General features: G+C 58.2%; 1 protein-coding gene across 1 annotated transcript in view; it reads left to right on the top strand.

Moving 5' to 3' along the window:
• LOC103249411 (probable RNA-binding protein 19) overlaps window positions 1–13,309 on the top strand; it is a 34,073-nt gene extending 20,764 nt beyond the window's left edge. The window contains exons 4-5 of the mRNA XM_021707551.1: window positions 12,067–12,179; window positions 12,822–13,309. Coding sequence (XP_021563226.1) covers window positions 12,067–12,164 — 98 coding nt within the window. The 3' untranslated portion in view covers window positions 12,165–12,179; window positions 12,822–13,309. The remainder of the gene's footprint in view (window positions 1–12,066; window positions 12,180–12,821) is intronic.
• The last annotated feature ends 248 nt before the right edge of the window (window positions 13,310–13,557 follow it).

Genomic DNA, 13,557 nt, shown 5'->3' with positions numbered 1-13,557 from the left:
TGGGAGCCTTCATTTTATCCGCCGTCCCTGTGTAACGGCAGGGCATTACATTTTCCCTTGCAAGTTGATGTTTGCAAAACACCTGTCAAATTGAACAGCAAAGGACAGGTCTTTGAAAGTCGTCATACGAGTTGGCCTGGGTAGGCACAGACCTTGACACCAGGCAGAGGTGCTTTCGGAAGGGAATAGCAAGGCAGACACCAGCACGGTGTGCCCTCCCCGGCTCCAGTCCCCTCCCTGCCCTCTGCCCCATACCTTCCTCCCTCCCTCTCTCCACTGCCCCCACTCGCTGGCCAAGAATCAGATTTCCCGTCTCCAGCTCAGCCCCATAGTAGGTGAAGTGCTATTCTTGCGTGTGGGAGTTTGAAAAGAGAGAGCAAGGAGGGAAGAAAGTGGAAAGCCCGCCACTGGCTGTGTCCTTTTCATCCTGAGCGTGTTGCAAACCAGCAGGGTCACGGCATCGCGAAGCTTTCAGGGCCTCGGCAGGCCACAGTACCTGCAAGCGCCGCCGAGAGAATATAATGGCACAGAAGAAATCCACCCGCAGAACCCCCTGTTTTAGAGCTTGCGCAGCCAGGGAGGCCCGACAAACAGGCTTTTATTTGGCCGGGAGTGCGGCTCTGCTTCCCCGTGTTGTCTTATTCCAGCTGGGGAGGACTGATGGGCTGTGGTTAGCATCTGTACCTTTCACCTCCGGAGCTGGGAGCGCAGACATGACCGGCATGGCAAGTGGCTGGCAGCAGTGCCGTCCTCGCCTGCGCCGGTCTGGACGGGGGTGGGAGGTGGCGAGCACGGCGCCCGAAGGAGCTCTCTTGGGGCTCCAGCAGGTGACTGTCCCCTTGGTCACTGGTCTCTGGCACAGAGTCGCCCTCCCAGCCTTGTGGGCGGGAAGGCAGCCCAGCAGCCCAACCCCAGCCTCCTTGCCTCCAGGTCTCAGCCAGAGTGTCAGGAATGCTACTCTCCCCTATCCTTCTGGCCCTGGATCCCCTTGCCACCCCCTCCCCTCATCCCCCTCCAGTGCCACAGCCTGCTGTCAGGTGTTCACGTGTGCACTTGTGGGGCTGGGCTGTCCCAGCGACATGGCTCTCCTCGCATGCCCTGCCCGGCCCTGCCTCTGGCACAGAGGGTGCGCAGTGACTATTTGTGGGTGAAAAGATGAACGTGAATAAGACCCTAGTCATCAGAATGGTGATGAGGATATTCTCTGAGCCTCAGCTCTGTGCTGGGTGCTGTGGGGTGCTCACTCGGTTAACCTCACAGGCGCCCCAGGAGAGGATGCAAGGGCTCCGGGAGGCCAGGCATGGGCTCCCAGGCCCCGTGGGAGGCCAGGCATGCAGCCAGACAGCAGTCTGCCCTGTAAGGTCTGAACCAGACATTCCTGACCTGCGCCTCGAAGCACCACTGGTCTGCACACAGGCGGCCATGTGACTTCCTATAAGATCAGCTCAGATGAAAGGGAAAGAAGGGGGTTGGGGGCTTTGTCGGGGACCTGCTAGGTGCAGGGAGCGATGCCAAGCAGTTTTCCATATTCAGACTCCTTTTAGCCTGGCAGCTTCCAGGAGAGAGCTGCTACTTTGCCGACCTGCCTGCTGACAACATGGTGGCTTTTAGTGACTGACCTGAGGGCATGCAGACCTGGGCACTGCAGAACAGATGACCCTTTTCCCTTACACCCTACAACCTCTGCACTTTTTTTTTAAGAGTCAGGGTCTTGTCACCCAGGCTGGAGTGCAGTGGGGGAATCATAGCTCACCGCAGCCTTAAACTCCTGAGCTCAAGTGATCTTTCCCCTTCAGCCTCCTGAGTAGCTGGAACTATGGGTGCATGTCACCACACCTGAATCATGCTAGTCTCAAACTCCTAGCTTCCGATGATCCTCCCAAAGTGCTGAAATTACAGGTATGAGCCACCACACCCAACCCCCAGCACTACCTGAATCCCAAATTGCCCTGTTGGACCTGGGCTCTCAGTGTAGGTAGGGCAGCAGTTGCAGACGACAGCTTGCAGTCAGTTTTTATAAATAAAGTTTTACTGGAACGCAGCCACACCCATTTGTTCAGATGTTGTTGATGGCTACTTTTTTGTAACCCAAGGACAAAGTTGAGTGGTCATGACAGAGGCCTTGTGGCCCACCCAGCCTAAAGTACTTACCTTCCGGCCCTTCACAGAAAAAAGTGTGCAGCCCCTAGGCCTTGCAAAGTGTCTCCCCTTATTTTATCCAAAGACTGGGCGGCTAATTCCTTCCACTGGCATTGCAACTGCACCCCCTACCCCACCCCAACTAAAGTGCTCTGCTTAAGAACTCCAGCCTCCCCAGAAGGGAGGCCCCATTGCGTTGTTCCTTCTTACTTGCTCTACTCATTCATTCATTCATTTGACAGTTCTTCACTGAGCCCCTCATCACCAAGCTGTATTCTAGGCACCGAGGGCAAAGCAGTGAACAAAAAAGAAGGTTACCTCCCTCATGGAGCTAATATTTGGGTGGGAGAGAGAGACGATTATCCCCAAAATGTAAGTAGCAACAAAGTTCTGATGATAGTAAGGCCTGTGGACAAAATTAGAAAGAATAATGCGCTTTCCAGGGGAAGGGAAGGAAAGATTTCAAATGCAGTGGTTGGAAAAAGTCCTGAGGAGTCGTATTTGTATGTGATTGGAAGGGACAAGTCAGCCAAAGATCTCTGGGAGAAAAACATTCCAGGTAGCAGGAGCCACAGGTGCAAAGGCCCTGGAGCACAGCATGCTCCTAGCAGGTCAGCAAGGGTTCCTCCTAGGGCCTTGTCTGGCCTGACAGGGAGCCCAGCTCTTATGCAGGATGCAATCGGAAGCCCTCAGAAGCTATAAGGAGGGAATGTCAAAACCCGATTTACACCATCAAGCCTCATCCTCTGCAAGAATGGAGGTGGGGCCCCATCAGTCATCCATGTAGTGAGGAACATGAGGCAGAGGCCATGGGTTTGAGAGAAGCAGATGGATTGAACATTCGGGCAAAGGTAGAGCCAGCCAGACTTGCTTCTAGAAGGCAAGAGGAAACTCCAACTACTCACCCAGGGTGGTGGTGCTGGGTGGTGAGGCCCAGGAAGCTGTGAGTACAGGTGGGGGCAGGGCACTCCAAACCGTTTAGCTTGAGACATCTGTTAGGCCTCCCTCAATGTCAAGCAGAGTGATCTGTGAGTTCAGGGCTCAAGGGTGCGTCTGAGCCGAGATGTGCATTTGGAAGTCATCAGCAGACAGGTGATAGTGAGGCCTGCAGCAGCCCCCCATAACCTATTCATCCACAGGACAGCACGTTTTCAAAAGACTGAAGACCAAGAGAGCCGGTTATCCCCCGTCAGCCCTTGCAAATAGGCCTCCTTGATCTTGGCCTTGAACACATAATCATTGGGCTTTAAAAATCACAGTCAGGAAAGTTCAGGCAAGTTATGTGAAGTCACAGAATTTAATATTCAAAATATCCCTTTGCTGGGTTCCTGATATCCATCCAGAGACGGTGGTTTTCTGTAAGCTCCCATTTTCATTGCTTTGCCGGAGTCCCTCTCCTCTCCTCCTTAAGACTTGGCAATGGCAGCCCTTCCTTTGGAGGTGGCCACGGCCCAAGCAGGAGGCAGACAAAGGGGAGACAGTCCCAGATTGCCACAGAGGATGTGCAGGGGATGTGTTATCCCTGCCCTCTTGGAAGTGGTCATCCTTCCTGTTCAGGGTGGTGTGTTTGGTTCTTTTGCCGACTCCTGACCACGTTGGCAGGTGACACCAGGGAAGCAGTTGGGGTTGGCTGGGAGACCCCCTCTTTCTAACATCCCAAGCCTTCCCAGCTGCTGGAGGCCGAGCCCAGAAAAGGGAAGTCAAGGAGCAGGAGTCGTTTTGGTCAAGGCAGCTCCGGGTGGCCGCTGCCAGCCAGGGTGCGTGTGGCTGGCCTTTGGAGCGCCTCTCCCAGCAGAGGGGCCTGGAGGCCAGCTGGAGCAGGTGTCTCGTGGTCACCCTCCTTCCTCCTCCTCCTCCCACCCCCACGCCCGAGCCTCGCTGGGTGGTGTTTTGGAAATATTTCTGAGCGCCTCGGCAATATCCCACACTCCCTTCCCTTTCCCCCGGGAGCGGCTGTCCGTGCGGGGAAGGCACTTGCTCCCAATCCAGCTAAATTGTTATTGACTTGTGTTCTCTGCGTTCCGCAAACATTTCACTCAGCCGTCGCCAGCGAGGCCAGGAATCCCTGCTAGGGCTAACGGGGAAGCCAGCTGTGCCGGGCCACTTCTCCTGCTCCTCCTCATCGATCACGGAATTAAACTGACAGAAGGAGAATTTCAGAGCGACTTGGGAGGGGCAGGGGCCAGGCCGGGATTGGATGAGGGTTTGGGGACCTGGGGACCAGAGTGCTGGAAATTGGGGCAGGAGGAGGCTGGGCTTCCACCCAGGGTTGTGGCTGTGGTAGGGGGTGGCCAGTTTTGTTTCTGAACTGTATGTATGCTGGCCCAGCCCGGAGAAACCCAGGGAAAACACAAAGACAGGGTTTTTATTACTGCTCCATGACCACAAGGGAAACCAGTAGAGGTTTGTAGACAGGGAGGAGAGAGAGAAAAGATAGATCAGAGGCCCCACTGGCGAGCCATCAGCTGAGCCCAGCCACCAATCTTTATTTTGCCTACAAGGTAGGAAAAAAATGATTTTGAATTAGTCACCACTATTTTGCTGTTGGAGGATTTGACCTAAAAACTGAGATTCTGCCCTTTCTTGAAAAAGCAGGTTTGGCCACCCTGGTTCCACTGCCACAGGGCAGCTGGGGCTGCCCATTTATATGAAGGATGGGCTTCCCCTTAGCCTCAGTCCACAGCCATCCCTATAGTCACCCCTCACCCCCGGGCTATGTGATGCCCTCTATTCCCCTCGGGCCTTTGCACTTAATGACCCTGGTGCAGACATGTTATACCTTGGCCCCAATGAGGAGAGGTCACCACCTCCTCCCTCTCAGCCTTTGCTTCTAAACCAGGGCCCAGGCTAAGAGAAAAGAGGTAGGTGGCTAATGTTGACCAAACACCCAAAACTTGAAAGACCCTGCAGGCCTGAGGCAGGAGAATTAGGGGACACCTTCCCACCTTTCCTGGTCCTTTTTCCCTCTGTGGTGAGTCACTGTCACCCAGACATTCCCCAGGCCTCCCAACCTGCGCTGGCTTCTCAGCATCTGTAACTAAGGTAAACACATGCAGGACCAAGCCCGAAAGCCCCTAGGCTTAGCCCACACCCGGGACCCCGCCTCGGCATAAAGCCACAGTAATCCAGCCCAAAGCGCCCTCACCAGCCCCTGTACAAGAAATTGTACAAGGCCAATCTTGGGACACTTGCACACACGAGACACCCAGAGCACAGAGTGAGGTCAGCCTGCCAGCCACCTGCAGTCTAACCACTCTGGGAACCAGAGTCCTTAGCTCTGCAATGAGTGACAGCAGTAATTGTAGCAGTTGTAACATCCAGCACCCATCCCAGGCCCTTTGCCCTGGAACCTCTGGAGGTAGATTGCAGGCATCATGATTTTCTAGCTGATTCTATCAGACAGCTGGCTGGGCCTTTGAGGACGTGGCCTTGAGACCTGCTGGCCTGGCTTGTGAGGATATGGCTGATGTGAGCACATGGGTGCTACTGTGTGTCCTGGTGTGATTACATCTTTCCTGTGCGTCCCTCCTTCCCGAAGAGTCCTGGGCTAGTGTCCCCCCTGCAGGACAGGCAGCTGAGCCTTGTGACCTTAGACTTTGCTGTGGTGTGGCTGGAAGGCCCTGGGGCCAGCCTGTCAGAGCTCAAGGTCCCACCTGGAATCTGCAGTCATGTGACTTCCCAAAGCCCCACAGCAGCTCCTTATCTGAAAAATGGAACAGTGATGTCATCCAGCCAGGGGGTTTCTGTGAGGAAGGCCACACCCAGCCTCTGCCTGAGCCAGCAGGTGCCTGGGGAGCGGTCCCTACTGCCCACCCCAGCCTTAACTCAAGCAGCTGGAGTCCCCGCTTGCTGGCATTCCATCCTCTGGGGTGACCTCCAGGACCCTTTGTTACTGGGCAGAGGGCTTTCCTGCTTTATCACATCGAGCCCTCTGTGCTGGGCACTACCACTGTGTCCTGTCCAAGTAAATGTAACTCCGAGAGGCTGCAACCACCTCGAGCTGCCTCCCTGAGTCCCAGCATGGTGGGTCAACTTATCTCTGGGGCTTTGCTTACCACCATGTTCTATCAGTGGTTTGAGAACCGCTGGCCATTGAGGACATGGCTGATATGGGGACGTGTGATCACTCCTGTCCTATGAGTCCCTCCCTCCTGAGGAGGCCTGGGCTAGTGTCTAGCACATAGTATGTGCTCAGAACTGATTGTTCTGAGCATGGTGGGCAGGCACTCGTAAGGCTCCCGAGATCGGCAGACGTTGTCAGATGGGAACACAGAGGCATGGAGTCCAGCAGCTCCCAGGAGTCCCCAGTGTGTGGCATCGGCAGGTCTGGGCCTGGTCGCTAGCCTGCCGCGTCTGAGCATGGACTCTCAGCTCACACTCAGGCCTTAGAAGGACTAGCCATGTTTTGAAAAACCCATCCCCATATAACCTCCTGTGTTGATAGAGAGCTGCTGGCTTGGTCCGAGCAGCGAGGCATATTTCGTATGACCAGTGCCCTTTATCCAAGAGCATCTAGTGTGTGCCTACTGTACACATTTCCAGAATGCAGACCAGGGGGATGTCGGAGGGCCCTGCAGGCAGCCTCCCAAGCCAGGCTGGGCCCCAGAGTGCCGGGCCCCCGCATCACCTGCACCATGTATCGCTGGCGCCCTCGTGCTCCACACGGGTGGGAGCTGCAGGCAGCTGGTGTCCCCCAGTGCTCGGACAGCTGGCCGCTGAGTCCGAAGATCCTAGGAACTCATTCCAGCCTGGAGCCTCACCCCCCGCACTGGGTCCTAGCCTCCCTGCGCCCCTTACCCTCTCTGCTCCCACTCCCTTCCCCCTTCACCCCTGGCTGCTAGAGCAGGCTCTGGTGCTGACTTAGCAGAGGAAAGCCCTTGCAGGCACTATGCAGTGTGCCAGTTCCTGGCCCGACTTTTAGCTCGGGGAGTAGCCAACTTGGGGGCCCTCCAGGAACGGCCACAAATACCTCCTCAGTGTGGCCTCCCGCCTGTCAGCTGCCTTCAGGCAGGGAAGGGACTGGGCATGGGGGCCGGGTCGCCACACTCTTACAGGTTAGCCATTATGGTTTCCAGCGAAGCTAGGATGCATGACGTTTGTTTTCTTCATGGTCCATCATGGCAGCAGATCCAGGCACTCTCCAGTGGGCAGGCAGAGGGAAGCCTGTGTCATCCCAGGGGGTCCCCTCTTCGCAATGGTGTCTCCGTTCCCCCAGGAAACGGGCCCCAAGGTGTTGATCTAGGGACAGCAGGTACCTGGGAGGTGATCCAGGAATCAGGAACCATGGGTGGAAGGGAGGGCCAGTCCAGGGGGCCATGATGGCCAGTCCCAGGAAGGGCCATCTGGAGCTCAAACCCCCAGGGTCCCGAGCTGTGTGGCACATACCTCTTCTCCCAGGGAGCCAAGAACCCGGGACCTGGATCCCTGGTGGAGGCCGCTTGCTGGGGCTCGAACCATTGGCCCTCAAAGGGGGCACTGAACGTGGCTGCTGCATTTCCCTGGGGCTGGCACTCGGTCTGCGCTGGAGAGGAAGGGTGTGCCTGCCACACACTATCGGCAACTCGTTCCATGGGGAGTGGTGAGGGTGAGCAGCCTGGAGCGGGAGCCTGCTTGTGCTTGGCCCTGGGCAACAGACAGCCTTATGTATGTGTCCTCACTCTTTTCAGACTCTCAAGCACCCTAGGCAGTGGGCCCTGCACATTTGCAGAATTGGAGTCCAGAGAGGTGAAGTGACTTACCTGAGACTGCCCAGCCAGGAGCCAGAGGGTTTGACCCTGGCAGCTGGCTCCACCCCACGCCTCTCGGGCTTCCTGGCCCGCTGTCTACCCTTCCCTCCCGTCCACGCCCACCTCCGCTCAGGGCTCCTTTCAGAATCCCTTCTCCCTATCAGCCACGCTCCTCTCCCCCCTCCTCTCCCCCTGCTTGCCTTCTCGATGTTCCACCTCCGTCGGGCCCCCGCCTGTGCCTTTCTCTCTGCCTGCCTGTGCCTTCCACACAGGGCCGATGGCGCCAGCCAGGGAAGGGAGCGGCGCAGGCTGGCATTCTGTCAAGGAATTAATTGAAAAATAAAATCATTAGGTGGGAACTCCAGAAATGCAGAAATGGTGGCTGGAGAGGGGGGCAGGACTGGGGGGTTGTCGGGGGACGGCTGAGCTTTTTGTCAAGTTAATTTCTCGGGTATTGATGTTTGGTGACATTCACTTGTTGTTTATCTTCGGGTGCAGCTGTAATACTGAAAGAAAATGCACAGCTTGTTTCGTTTATTTATTTTACACCTTTTTTCCCCGGTTCTGCATTATGTTTGTTTGGTGAAAACCCACTGAGGCTTTTGATGTCGGGGAAGTGGGAGCGTAGCAGCTGTTCCCTGCAAGCAGGGTGCTCCGCACAGAGCCAGGAATGGCGGGGGTGCTGGGTGTCATCTGGTGGGAACTCAGGCCTGGCATGTCCCACAGGGGGCAGCCGGGGGCCCAGCCTGGACCTGGCAGGGTACTTGAGCCAGATGCAGACCCAGGAGCACCGTGGTGGCTCCCTGCGTCACGGGCCCTGCGGCGTCCCCACCTGTGAACTTGGTAGTCTTCATGGCTGCCCACGAGGGCGGTCCTCTTTCTGTTCCCACTGTACAGACAGGAAGCCAGGCCCAGAGGACTGTAGTGACCCGCCCAAGGTCATTCAGTCAGTCAGTGGCCGGGCTGGAACCTCAGAGCATGTGGGGTTGGCAACCACCAGCGCGCCTGCCACGTCCCTTGCCACAGTGAGCCTGTGGGTGACCCCTGCCTCCGTTTCCAGCCCACCCGCTGAGGAGGTGGGGTCAGGCCTCCTTTGGCCTGGGTGAACCAGGTCATTTCATTCTTCCCTACACCCACCTCCATACAGACGTGCCCGCCCTGTGGGCGCTCGCTGCTGCGATGGCAGAGAGAGGTGAAGTCGGTGTCTTCAAGCCCAGCCAGGGGCCACGCTTGCTCTTCTTACTTTTTTTTCTTTTTACTCTTTTTACCCCTTTCAACCTCACCATAATCCCTTGTGTCCCCACTTTACAGGTAAGGAAACTGAGGCACAGTCATCTGGTTCCTTCTGTCTCCCCCTGCTGGGCCACAGCGCTCTCGTTGGGGCCAAACCCGCCCCGCTGCCACCTGCCCAACCAGAGCAGGCGCTCCCGGCGTCCGGGTGCCCGCTTCTGTGTGCCCTAAGCAGCCTACGCTCCCTGGCCCTCACCTGGCCGTCACTCACTCAGCCAGTCACTCCACACATGTGTACTGCGTGTCTGCTGCATGCCAGGTGCCGTGGTGAGCAGTGGGAGCAAAGCAGGGCCAAGACAAACAAAAGCCCTGCCTCCCAGAGCTGACATCCCAGCAAGGGGACAGAGGAAGACGCGAAACGTTGCGAGGTTGGGAGGCAGAGTGTGGGGAGGTGGACAGGATAGGTTGCAAGGGACTCGAGATTTTAAATAAGGGCATCAGGGAAGCTTCGCTGAGGTGGTGAGGCCACAGTGGCTCCGTGGCTTTCCAGACAGGGAATAGGTAGTGCAAAGGTCCCGGGGTGGGAGCAGTGGATGCCAGGAGCCAGGAAGGGGCCCAAGAGCCCAGGTTCCTAGAGCAGAGCAGGTGGCCAAGAGAGAAGCTCAAAGAGGTGGTGGGGCCTGCTCCGTGTTCCTCTTGTGGCCCTGGTGGCCGACAGCAGCTTTCGCTTTTCCCCGACTGAGTTGGTGCACTTTGGGGGGCGTTGAACAAGACCCTCTGGCTGCCATCCAGGGCCTCACACAGGAGGGAGGACAGAGGCCTGGCCTGGGGGACTGGAGGGAGGCAGCAGGGTTCTTGGGTTCGGGTCTGTCCTGAAGGCTGAGCCGACATAAGGAAGGGATAGCACCTGCCCCTGCCAGTCTCAGAAGCGAAATGCCAGAACAGAAAATGCCAGAAGACATAGCTGCCACCATAGCCGTAGCCACCCTGGGACCCAAACCAGGCCCGCCCCCCAGTGGCAGGTGGCAGTGGAGGAATGGTGGCAGGTGGAGGGACGCCTGTGACAGGACCACACCGTTTTGTCCCCACTATTTCTCAGTTACCATTACCTGCCCACAAATTGGATTTCCAGAGGCCATTGTGAGTGCAAGGAGGAAGGGAGTGGCGTCTGAGCCCTCGGCCACCAGCCCCCCGCCCTGGCTACCTCTGCCCCTTCTCTCTTTCGTGGTTAGCAATGACGGGTGCAGCTGCCAGGCCTTGAGGCGGCCCCCACACCTCCTTGCCAAGGGCTCCATCCCCTTTCCCCATTCAGGCCATGCCACAGGCCACTGGGCAGCAGCCAGTGTGCTAAGCAGGGACGCAGCGGAGAGGGGACAGCACCCCGGCCTAGCAAGCCTGCTGCAGCCCCTGAGGCAAGACACGCTGGGGCCTGGGGGCTGAGGGGGTTGGGGCGCTACAGGTGTGGGGGTCTCTGGGGGGAGGGGTGCTCCAGGGAGGCCTGGGAGGACCCAGGGTTTCTCTTAGGAGGTGGTGAGACTTGCCACACTTGTTTTAGAGGGACCCCAGGGGGCGAGGAAGCAGGCGGGGCTTGGGTCCGGGCACAGCCGTGGAGAAGGTGAGAAGGGGTCAGTGTCCAGATCCACTCGCAAGTCACGAGATGAGGAAGCAGACCCAAGGAGGTCAAGCCACTTGCCCAGTTCCACCCAGCTGGGAGCCGAGTGGCTTCATCTCTGGGCCGGGCGCTGTGCTGGGCCCTGGGGGATGCTGGGAGCTCCCAGCCTGGATGGAGGCGGGGGACCCAGAGGGCTTCCAGCCCGCGGGGAGGTGGAGGCCGGGGGCCTGGGGAGCTCCCAGCCCAGCCTCCCCCACCCCCGTTGCCTTCCTGGGCTGCAAGGGGACCAGCCCACCTTCTCCTGCCGCCCTTGGACTCCCTGGCATTTTCTAGCCAGCACCAGTGACTTTCATGAAAATTGGAAAGACTGGAGGCTTAGGTGTGACTTGGGTTTGAATCCTGGCTCTGCCACATCCTAGCAGGCTGACCTTAGATCTACCTGTCTGTGACTCGGCGCCCTCCCCTGTAAGAGGCATAATGCCTCCCTGTGGGTTGTTGAGAGGAGCAGAGCCATAGCACACACTAGATACGCGGTCAGGGTCTTCACAGCCCAGGCGGAGTGTGTGCTGCTGAGCTCACCAAGCCCTGTCATAGCTCCCCGCTGTAGGCCACACATCCAAATTCCGCCTTCGTGCGGAAAACCTCTGTGCATTCGTCAAGGCCCAAGTTGAATAACCCCTCCTCTCCAAAACCACCTCTAATTGTTACGCCCTCCGTGCCTCCTCTGGATCCTTGAGTTCTGCGTCTGTTCTCGTCACCCAGTGTTTATTGAGCACCTACTGTATGTCTGCCCCTTTCAACTTCATGAGAGCCTGTGGTCGAAGAAGCAAGAGCAGCTTCCTCTTGGTTTCCAGCCATGGGTTGGCCCTGGCTCAGCCTCCCTGAAGGTGGCCAGCTCTGCCAAGGCAACCCTGGCCTGTGGGAGGAGGCAGCTCACACGGGAGGCCTCCCTCCTCTCCTGCTAGAAAGGATCTTTTGCTCTGTGGGGGAGGACAGGAGGGAAGGCTGGAAGACAGGAGAGTGGGGCTGCGAGGTTGGCGGCGCCTGCATGGGGAAGCTGGAGGCTCAGCCCAGCGTTTCTCTCTCCCCCTCTCCCCTCCCGTGCTCCTCCACCATCGCTTTCCTCTCTTCCTTCTCCCCTCCTGTGATCCTCTCCCCTCCGCCCCACCTTCTCCTGTCTCTGTTCTCTCCTTCCTCTTGGTGTCTCTCTCTCTCCCACGCCCCCCTCCGTTCTCTCGGTTCCTTTCTGGGCCCCCCCCGCCCCCCGCGTTTGCTCGTTTCCCTCCCTCCTGCCATCTCCTCCTGCCTCCAACCCTCTTGGCTGTTCTGTCTCCTCTCCTGCCATCTGGGCTCCCACAGAGCCCCCGAAGAAAAAGCGGTCTGTAGTGTTGGACGAGATCCTGCAGCAGCTGGAAGACAGTGACGGCGACGGTGAGGAGCAAACCCTTCAGCTGTGAGCTGGCACCAAGCGGGTACGTGGCTCCGGGGCCCTGGGGACTGGGGCAGCCGCTCTGGCGTCTGTGCGCCCCACCGTGTGGGCAGGGTGGGCAGGAGCGGCCCCCTGGGCCGGTCTGTGGTGGTTGGAGGGGACAAGGAAGGCCTTGGGCTTCCTGGGCCTCCCCATGGCGACACGTGCCAGCCGACGCCGTACACCTGCTCCGCATTGGACGCAGGAGCCCATGGCAGCAGGGCCTCGAGCCCGGCTTGGGCGCCTCCTGCATAAGCCCCGGCTTGCGTCTCCTCCCGGTGGCCTCCATCTGCTGACAGGAAGGCCGGGTGCAGGGACACTCGGGGACTTGCCCCAGGGTAGACAGCAACACCAGACGTGAGGACCCCTGCTCCGTCCCCACCCAGAGCTGCGCAGCGAGGGCTACTGACATTAGGGTGTCTGACCTGAAACCCCGCTCCCCTACGCTCATGGAAGACCCAAGCCCAGTTCCCCAGCCTCTCTGAGCCCAGCCTTCTCCCACTAACTAGTTCCTGCCTTGTAAGGTTTTATGAGAAATCCACATGAGCATCTACGCAGCACACTGGGTGTGGCACTGAGCATATCAGCCTCGCTCCTGCACCCTGTCCAGGCTGCTGAGCCAGGGCTCCCACCTCCGTCTGTCCAGGAGCTGCGCACAGCCTGGGACTTGGCCTCTGTCCTGCCCACCCTCGTCGCTTGGGACCACAAGCCCTGCTCCCATCAGCCAAGGCTACGGGTGGCTCAGGAAGCGTCACGCTCCAACTAGGCGCCAGGCCCCACCAGAACCCGGCGATGTCACTCTTGGCGACGCATCCTGCCTTCAGGCTGGGCTTGCGAAACGCATCGAGGTCCCCACCCTGGCAAGCCGCATCCCAAGGCTTCTCTCAGGCTTGGGGCTCTGCGCGTGTCTTTACCAGCCTGAGACGCAGCCTCCCCCGGAGCACCTGACACCAGCTAGAGGGTATGGCGGGGAGGAAGGAGCTGCAGTGCCCTGACCGTTCCCTGCTGCGACCTCAGACCAGTGACAGCCCTCAGTGTTTCTTTCCATGAAGTGGGGTGATAATCGTGACTGCCTCGGACCAGTGGTGCTGGGATTAAGGGATCAAGCCAAGTAAAGCTCTGGACAGATCCTCACTGGCAGTCTCCTTTACTCTTGGTTTGGGATCGTGGGGCCTAGGGACAGGCCACAGATCTTCTGACTTTGTGCCTATGAATTTTTCTGGGATAAGCTTTCCATCTTCCATTTTCAGAGCGGCCAGGAACCCAAGTAAGGCCACACAGTGCCAGCAGCCCTGTGAGGCCAAGGTGCTCCCCGAGTCTTACAGGACAGGCACCCCCTTGTAATCCTAGCCTCTCCCTGAGAATTAATGGAAAGCGACACA

Source organism: Carlito syrichta, unplaced genomic scaffold (genome assembly GCF_000164805.1).
Source record: "Carlito syrichta isolate Samal-C Ts95f unplaced genomic scaffold, Tarsius_syrichta-2.0.1 Scaffold120470, whole genome shotgun sequence".
Lineage (NCBI taxonomy): Eukaryota > Metazoa > Chordata > Mammalia > Primates > Tarsiidae > Carlito > Carlito syrichta.
The sequence above is the reverse complement of the archived record's forward strand: the minus strand, read 5'-3'. Positions and strand labels throughout refer to the sequence as shown.